The sequence below is a fragment of the Humulus lupulus genome, chromosome 1 (assembly GCF_963169125.1).
Source record: "Humulus lupulus chromosome 1, drHumLupu1.1, whole genome shotgun sequence".
NCBI lineage: Eukaryota > Viridiplantae > Streptophyta > Magnoliopsida > Rosales > Cannabaceae > Humulus > Humulus lupulus.
Genome location: NC_084793.1, coordinates 81,171,733 through 81,181,093, shown reverse-complemented (window position 1 = coordinate 81,181,093; position 9,361 = coordinate 81,171,733). Strand labels below are relative to the sequence as shown.

The following is a 9,361-nucleotide window of genomic DNA, read 5'->3' as shown; positions in this document are numbered from 1 at the left end:
CTATGTTGATATAGTTAATGGACGAGATTGCACATGCCTATGGTTGTGATGACAAAGTTATGAGCTCAATAAGGTTAACACATTTATATGGATACATATGTGGTCCAGTGGGAGATTGTTAGGAATTAATTTATTTGGGGCTACAATTGAATATATTAATTGTATGTCGGGTCATCATATAAATGAGTCAAAATTATGTGATCTATTTTGGAATAAAGTTTATGACTTAAGGGCATGATTGTCATGATTTTAATATGTGGATACCATAAGGACAATTTCTAATTTAATGAGGGGCCAAATTAGAAATAGTCAATATATATTAGTTACTGTTTTGGCAGTAATTAATAAACCGATAATGGTCCCCAATTTGCAGTACGTACCATTTCACTCTTGAATCCCCATCATCAAGAGACTAAGGTTCCCAAAGGATTTGACTGCAAATTTGGAAGATCATCGCCTTTGTACAATCGATTTGATGGACACCGGTACGCTTCCTCTAATCTTTGGTTATTTATTGTTTGATTTCTCATGAATTAGGGCTAAATTCAGATTAAAGTATTCCTACAGAACAAAATCTCAGACAATAGGAACAACATGAGATCTCTAGATCATGAAGTTTGTCCGATAAAAAAATTGATGAAGCTAGATTGTTTGTATCCATTGCCGGATCGACTTTGATACCAAAATAGAGAAATTTGGAAAGCAAGAAAGTCACTGAGGAAATGAAGTAATTAAGCTTTGAATGTGAAACTCAGTATATGATAGAGAGAGAGAGAGAGCTAGAGAACACTTGAGAGTATTCTAACAAGCTCAGCTAAATTCGTTGAATCACATGGATTGATGAGTTGTACAAATCGGTTACAAAACTAACATTACAACTCATACTACAACTAACTCTATTACACTGACTTAGAGGTTGTTGAGCTGAACTGTGATCGTCTGCAACAAGCGAAAATGGTGTATGGGTTACCTTTTCGTTTTTTCAGGTTACAAGTGTTAGCAATTTATATTTTATATTTGGGTCACGTCACACAGGTTTTACAGGATTCAGGATTAGTTTTTGAGAATGAGATACAGTAGCTAGTAGCTATGAGTTGCTTGAATGAGATTTGGTCAAAATAACACTCCAAGGCATGCAAACGCAACTCTTCATCGACAAATTTTAATTATTTGTTCATAAATATAGATAAATAAATAAAAAATTAATTGACACTTTTATGCTATTAAAAATGATTAATTTGCATAATATTTTACAAAAAAATAGTCTTATTTTTTTAAAACAAAATATATTTAAAAAGGTGTTTTTTTAATGGTTAAAACTAATAATTTTTTTATCATTTTACTTTACAATTTTTTTTAGCATTTTTAGTAATTAAATATAATATATTTTTATAGTATTTGCAGTATATACTATATTACTATATATTTTTTAGAGGATTAAATAATAAACGTTATAATTTGGCTAATTCTGTAACTACCAAAAAGACACTTCTACGGCTACGAATAAATCCCATTTTTTTTTGGTCAAAAACTTATTAACAAAATTAAAACATAAATCTAAAATAAAAAAACAAAAACTAAAACAACTAAAAACACATTCCTTCAAAAACAGAAACCCAAAAATCAATCACTTAGGGCTTAATTGGTAAGCAATTCAGATACAATTTTATAAATCTGAAAACTCAAAATAAGTAGGTCCCACCAAAATAGTTGATTGGTTCGTTATTTTGAAAAAGTGTTTTCAAATCTAAACTCCAAAACTAAGGCAAAAGTTGAAAACACAAATATATCATTTTCTCAAATTTTCAATTATCAAATCCAAAATCTACAGCACAATATTATTTTTCTTTCCGCCGTCTATTCTGTTCATTTCAGTTTGATGGTGTCTTCTATTTTTCGTATTCTTCTCCCTGTCTTTGTATTATTTTTTTAGTCATCTATATAAATTTAGTAAAATAATTAATTATAAAATCATATAACAGAATATAATTTGATTCTAATTTACAATATATTTGCTAAAAAAATTCATTGATCAAATAAAAATTACAACAAATAAATAAAAAAAAATTTCACTTCAATTACTATTATACCAAAAATAAAAAAATCTATATTTACATATTCAATTTTTAGATTTTCTACCAAAAAATTATTCAATTTTATAAAACTAAAAAATAATTAACGAACAATATATTCAATCACATTTTCAGACACTAAATCTAGATTATTTTTTCAGAATCATACTTTTTCAAAATATAATTTTTAAATCACTAACCAATCATGCCCTAAAAAAATATAATTTTAATTTATAAAAAAAATCAAAGTTAATGACAATGTAATATTATTATGAATTTAATTAATGCACTATTATTAAATTTTAATTTATCAATATAATTAAATTTTACTTTTAGCTGAACCAATCACGTATTCAGTTTCTGTTATATTTTCAAATTTAATACCAATTACAGATTCAGTTTTTTAAAACTCAAAAACACTTTATTGACATTGAACCAATCACATTTTCAGAAACATGTTTTAACCACTAAATTCAGATTTTCATTTCAGAATCCCACTTTTAAAAAATACAGTTTTCTAATCGCGAACCAATCAGACCCTTAAATTCTCCCTCTCTCTTCAGGTCAACACCAGGGACACAAACCAAATATCACCTTTCACTCTCTCAACCTGATGGACGATTGAGGTGGACAGTGGCGCTCGACGAATCGCTCCGCAGATCTACATTTTCTAGCTCCGATTGAAGGCGATGCGAGCTCCGATTCGAGTCGGATGGAGGATGGAGAATAGGCACTAACGGTGCTAGACAACTCTGCAGATCTATGTCTCTTCCTTTCCCCACTTGTAGGTTCTTCTTCTTCTTTCATCTGTGCCCAGGTGGCTCTTCGCAGGGTGTTTGCAAGCTTTCTTTGTTGTGGATTTTATTTATTTATTTATGGGTTTATGTTTATTCTTGTTTGGAGTATGAGACAACGATAAGATATGGGTTGCAAGGATTGGTTTTGTGTGTATAAATCTGATAGGGTACAAGAAAATGATAGTATGTATGGGTTTTTTTTTTTGAGGTTTTGTGTATAAATGTGTATGAGTTTTCTGAGATTTGATGTCTATGTAAATGCATTTTATTTTTTATTTTTGAGTGTTCATATGAATATGTTGTAATATGAACAAATGGCAGAGAGGGAGAATTTAAGGTTTAGCTGGGTAAATTTTTTGTTTTTAAATTTTTTAAACACACAATTGGAAATATTATTATTATTTTTTTTTAAAAAATAAAAATATATTTAGTAACTATTTTTGTTTTTGTTTTAAAAAAAAAAATTTGTTTGATAAATTTTGTTTTTATTTTTTGTTTGAGGTATTGATGTGAATAAAAGAAAAAGAAGAAAAAAAAAAAAGAAAAGTTGAAAATGGTTTAAAAAAATTTGAAAGTGAAAAAATTTTATTTTTAAAATTTAATAAATTTTAATTAAAATTTTAAAAAATAATAAATAAAAATAGAGTTACTAAATATATTTTATGTTTAATTGTCAAATTTTTAATTAATTAAGTGTTTGATTTTTGAGGTTTCTGGTTTTTAAGGAATGAGTTTTAATTTTTTGGGTTTTGGGTTTTTTTATTTTAGTTTTATGGTTTAATTTTGTTTTATTAGTTTTTGAAAAAAAAAGATTTATTCATAGCCGTACACGTTTTTTTTTCCCAATCAACGGAGTGGTAGTGACGAAATTAGCTAAATCATAACATTTGATATTTAATTTATCGAAAAAAAATGTAATATATAAGTATATAAAACTGAAAACATGTAGTATTTATGTTGCAAATACTATTATATTTTTAGTTAATTTTGGACAATATATCTAATATTTATTTTATTATTATTTTTTAAGATTTTTTTTTCATAAATATACTTTCTATTTTTACTTTTGTTTAGCTTTCTTAATTTTTTTCTTTAAAAATATGATTTTAAAAAAATTTTAATTGCAAAAATCAACTGTCAAAAAAATAACTAAGAAAATAAAAATAGGACACCAACTAGACATCAACACATTTAATATTAATACGTTCAAAAAAATAAATTCACAATATTTCTCAAAATAACTAAATAACAATTAGACATCAACACATTTAATATTAATACGTCCAAAAAAATAAATTCACAATATTTCTCAAAATAATTAAATAATAATTAGACATCAACAAAATAACTATACATAAATTTAAACAACTAGCACAAAATATAAATATAGACAAAATTATAAAAATGTAAAAAAAATTCCAAATGCTTTTTTTTTTTTGCCATTTGCTAGTGAATTATGTAAATTTCCCTATGTTTTTTTAAATCTAAAAGAATCGGCACCAGCTGAGCTGCTCAGTAAGTATCGGTCTAGTGAGTTCTCCAAAATCCAAATAGGAGTCTTTTTTTTTAAATAAAAAAAAGGCTAAACCGGTACAGAACAAAACACTCACCAATTTTCCAACCTCCTACATGTTGAAAATTACAACTTATAGCGTTGATAAATTCGTCTACATTCTAAAGAGTTCGAATCTTTATAACAGAATTGTAACAGCTTCAAACAACCTTTAACTACCTCCAAACAGTTACAAATTAACTGTTAGTCACAACAGTCCTCTAACACAACACATCAGATTCTATATATATGAGTGAGTCTCTTTCTTGATGTGGTCGACTACAACTGGACAAAATCACTCTACAATACAAGAACACTAAAGAAGAGACTAAGAACCAGATTCGTAGGAGGTTCATCAATGGCTACCACTGAGGCTGAAAATGAGAAACCAGTCATCGTGGTTGGAATCGACAATGGTGAGCACAGCTCTTATGCTCTGGAGTGGACTCTCGACCACTTCTTCGTTCCTTTTGCTCCCAACTATCCGTTTAAGCTCATTCTCACCTACGCCACGCCTCCGCCATGCATTGCCGTCGGTATTGGCATAAGTAATTAACAACGTCACTTTACTCTTGTGTAAAACTAATTTCCGAACTGTCCATATATTTGGTTTGTGTGATTTTAATATTTATTGATTGATCTTGGCGAAAATTAGCCGTGATGTACCAGCTGTCTGTGGAAAGTGATTTGGCAAAGATCGCTGCGCAAGTAAGAGAGAAGGGTGAGAGGATCTGCGCCAGTAAATCGGTATGAATTTTGTGATCAAAAGCTGATTAATAGTGGTTTCGTGATGGTGATTAAGCCAGATTGAGATCTACTTTACAACTTCTGATATTGATTTTGAAATAATTGCATGCATGATTGGTGTTTGATAAATTGATTTTATGCAATGATGATTTGGACTGCTTTTACTAGCGTTTCTCTGATACAAATGATGAAATGACCATGGTTATAATTGATTTCCTGGCAAACGACTATATGTAATGCTGCCTGAAATTATTTGATAAAAGATTTCAGTGTTTAGGTACACAACCCTCTGCAATCCTTTAAAGCTCTGTTCGTAATATGGATTTTAGGAGGAAAATAAACAAAATTTGAGGATTTTTGTTTTCTATTATTTGGATTCAAATGGAAAACGAGAGATACTTTTTAGGCAATTTACAGTTTTTAAGCTAATAATTGCAATATGTTGTGTATTTAGGCAATTTATAGTATTGACTATTGAGATGCTTGCCCTGATTAAATGTGATATATTTGGTCTAATTTTTTATCGGCCCTAATTAAAGATTCACTTATTAATATCTTACTCTTAAGTAGTGATGACATGAAAAATGAGGAGATGAGAATTTGATTGTTTATGCTGAAAGTGCAGCCTTAATAGGCATTGGGTATAAGGCATTATTGGATATGGGGTTATTGTACGTATAGACTACTGATAAATTCAGGGTGTTTTTGTATGTTATTCTGCGCTTTATGTAGGTGAATGACGTTGTCGTGGAGATTACTGAAGGAGATGCTCGTACTGTTCTATGTAAAACTGTAGAGAAGCATCATGCATCTATCTTGGTTGTGGGCAGTCATGGCTATGGAATGAAGAGGTAAATTATGAATGAATACATGCTCCATCGACTGGTTGTTAATTTTTTGGGTTCTAGGACTGATATTATTTTAACATATATATTGTCACGTTTAGGAGTAAGAATCGTATTCACAAGAAAGAACTTTTTTTTTTTTTTTAAATTGTGAACAACATTTTAATAGTAGTGTTTAGGTGTTATTATCCCACCGTTTGCTGCTGCTGCTGCTTCATTTTGAGGCTGAAAATTAGAAATTGATATGGTTTTCTCATATTTTTTACCATGACATTTTAGACTCTGCAGGGTGATTTTGGGCAGCGTCAGTGACCATTGCGCTCACCATGCTAAATGCTCCGTGATGATTGTGAAGAAGCCTAAAATCAAGCATTAAGGGTTTCAGACTGGAAATTGCCACTTCAGTCTTCAACTATTGAATTTGTATTTCACAATTTGGAACTCTTTCATGAAAGCTTTCTTTGTTTTTGCTTGTTATTAGTAATTTCTTTAGGAAATGGGCTTGTATTTCACACGACTAAGCTTACTTCTTTCTTTACAATAAAATGATCTTTGTGTACAGAATAAATGCTTGAACAGGCCAATAAGTGAAAATTTGCTAAGAGAAAAAAAAAGAATAATGGTAGATCAAGACTTGTCTTAATTGTACAAAAATCAGTAAGGGCTTTAAATTTTGAAATTCCATGGCTATTTTAAGCATGGGGGGTCAAGAAGAGAAGCGATAATGGCTCCAATAAATTATCAAAGATAATATAGAGTAATTTAATTTGTTGCATGGTCAATCTTCTTTTCACATTATTTTTTATGGAAAAATTGCACTTAGATCTAATAATTAAAAAACAATTGTAAAATTGATGTGTAATAAAATATTTGTATATATAATATCTTTTCTAATGGTCTCGTTGGGTAAACTTCTTTAATCTCTTCTTTAGCTTTTAGTATTAAAAAAAATCCTTTTGGGGTTATTTGGAGAAGCTATCCAAAATGACTTTTGATAAGATATTTTCTAAATTATAATAACTTTCATAATTCCTAATTTATTCATGAAAGATATTTTTTTAATTGGTATTCTAACACTTTGAACTGAACTTTTCATTTAAAAAAAAAATCTTTATCTAATAGTTACCCAAACAAAAATAATAAGCCACTATTTTTACTTATCTTATGCTTTTAGCTTTAAGAAAAGTAGAATTTTAGCCAAATGGGGATAATATATCATGTGAAGTTTGATGTATTATGTCTAAAGAGATCCCATATATTACATAAACATGCATAATAATTCTCACATTTGAAAAATATGCTCCAAATTTAAAATTGGACCAAAATACCCTTGTCATAAAATTTCCTCATTCTCTCAAACTCTTCATTCTTTCTGTCCCCCGCTGCCCAAATTTGATTTATTATCATTGATCCAGAAGTAACCTTTTCCTTTCCTTGGGCAGTACTTCAACAAGATTGATCTGTTTGGATCTTGGTCCATGATGGCCTTTTTATTGATTTTGACGACCATTTGATCGGGATACTCTTACCTAGGTTCCTAAAAATGGAATGGATGGCGGAGCTAGAGACCTTCCTCGACCATTGCAATCGTCCTCCACCATGAACCTGGCCATCGACAATGCACTAAACCAATGAACTCAACAATTCACGAATCTTGGCCTCTTCTACCATTATAGCACCGAACACAAAAAGGTTAGGGCATGTTTTTTTAAAATATATTTTTTATGGTTGACATTCCCAAAAATTAGTTTTTTTTTTCCAATTAATGTAGCTCAAATGTTGAATCTATTGCATTTTAGTGTATTGAAATCGATTAGATTTTATTAAAATCGATGATTTTGTATGTTATGTCGAGGTTTAAAATTTGGGTTTAGGCATTTTTTTCGTTGGACTTCGATGGCTAGATTGAATTGGTATACATCGATGGTGTTTCAATGAATTTCATTGCACAATGAAAGTTGAAGAGCCCAAGTTTTGACGGTCTTCAATGACCCTTGATGGGTTTTTGGAAAAAATAATAATAAAATAAACAAAAATATGATATTCGTTTTCAAATTTAACTCAAAAGAATTAAAGAAATTTATCAAAATGATTTAAACTAAACAAATAAGTACATAAATTACAACTTATCAACAATGTAGATGAGAATTGTAACGTCCTATTGATCCAGGACCATTACATCATGTGTTAAAAATAGTGCTTAACTCGTTAAGCGAGTCATTTAAGGCTTAAAAGTATAATTAATGTTAAACAACTGTTTCGATATTAAAAAAAATTCGTCAATGAAGATAAACTTTTAATTAAAAAGGTTTGACTAAATACAAGGGATCCCAAAGGTTTCTAAATAAAAATTCAGGTTTATAAAATGTAGAAATTATTCATTGATAATTTTTCATTGAGAGCAAACACACCTTTAAATAGGTATTGTACAAAATAAAGAAATATTTGGTAAATTAATACCTGAATATTCTAGTAATTACAAATATTATAGACAGCCTATCAAATAATCTAAATATAGATGTATACAATTTGTACACAAAGGTTTCCTAATTAAGAGGATACCGAGTAATAAAGGCTAATAAACACAAATATTTCCTACACTCTCCCTCAAACTAGTGCTTAGAGATCCTGTATGCCCAGCTTGAACACTAACTCATCGAAAACTTCTTTTGATAGACCCTTAGTCAAAATGTCAGCCTGTTGTTGTTTGTTGGGAACATAAACAACACATAATTCATTTCCATCAATTTTTTCTTTAATAAAGTATATGTCCACTTCAACACGCTTCGTTCTGTCATGATGAACTTGATTATGTGTTATGTTGATGGTTGATTTGCTGTCACTATACAACTTTAGAGGCTCAATTCTTTGAAGCTTTAGTTCTTCAAGTATACATTTAATCCAAATTAGTCCACATACACCTTGGGCAAGAGCTCTAAGTTCCTCTTTAGCACTACTTCGAGCTACCACTGGCTATTTTTTACTCCTCCAAGTTACCAAGTTCCCCCAAACTTTAGTACAATAGCCAATTGTTGACCTTCTATCTTCAATAGATCCTGCCCAATCTGCATCCGTGAAGGCCTCAACTCCTCGTTCCTCATTTTTCTTGAATTATAACCCAGTTCCTGGTGTTTTCTTTAGTAGCGTAGGATTCTATACACCGCTTCCAAGTGTTCTTCTAGAGGATTGTGCATGTACTGACTAACTAAACTCACAACAAACGTAATGTCGGGCCTTGTATGAGACAAATAGATTAGCATACCCACTAATCGTTGATACATTCCTTTGCTGATAGTTTCCTCTTTGACTTTCTTCTTGTACTTGCCCTTCGATTCGACTGGTGTTGCC

The 9,361-nt window shown here is 30.0% G+C and overlaps 1 protein-coding gene across 2 annotated transcripts; it reads left to right on the top strand.

Annotated features, from left to right (window-relative positions):
- The first annotated feature begins 4,494 nt into the window (after nucleotides 1-4,494).
- LOC133812822 (universal stress protein PHOS34-like) lies at nucleotides 4,495-6,574 on the top strand. Of its 2 annotated transcripts, none has more exons than XM_062246651.1 (4): nucleotides 4,495-4,969; nucleotides 5,077-5,168; nucleotides 5,901-6,019; nucleotides 6,302-6,574. In XM_062246651.1, the coding sequence occupies exons 1-4, from the start codon at nucleotides 4,780-4,782 to the stop codon at nucleotides 6,387-6,389; spliced, it is 489 nt and encodes a 162-aa protein (XP_062102635.1). In that variant the 5' UTR covers nucleotides 4,495-4,779; the 3' UTR covers nucleotides 6,390-6,574. The 2 variants fall into 2 exon arrangements, with proteins under 2 accessions (XP_062102635.1, XP_062102627.1); XM_062246643.1 differs by having other exon boundaries at nucleotides 4,505-4,969; nucleotides 6,293-6,574.
- The last annotated feature ends 2,787 nt before the right edge of the window (nucleotides 6,575-9,361 follow it).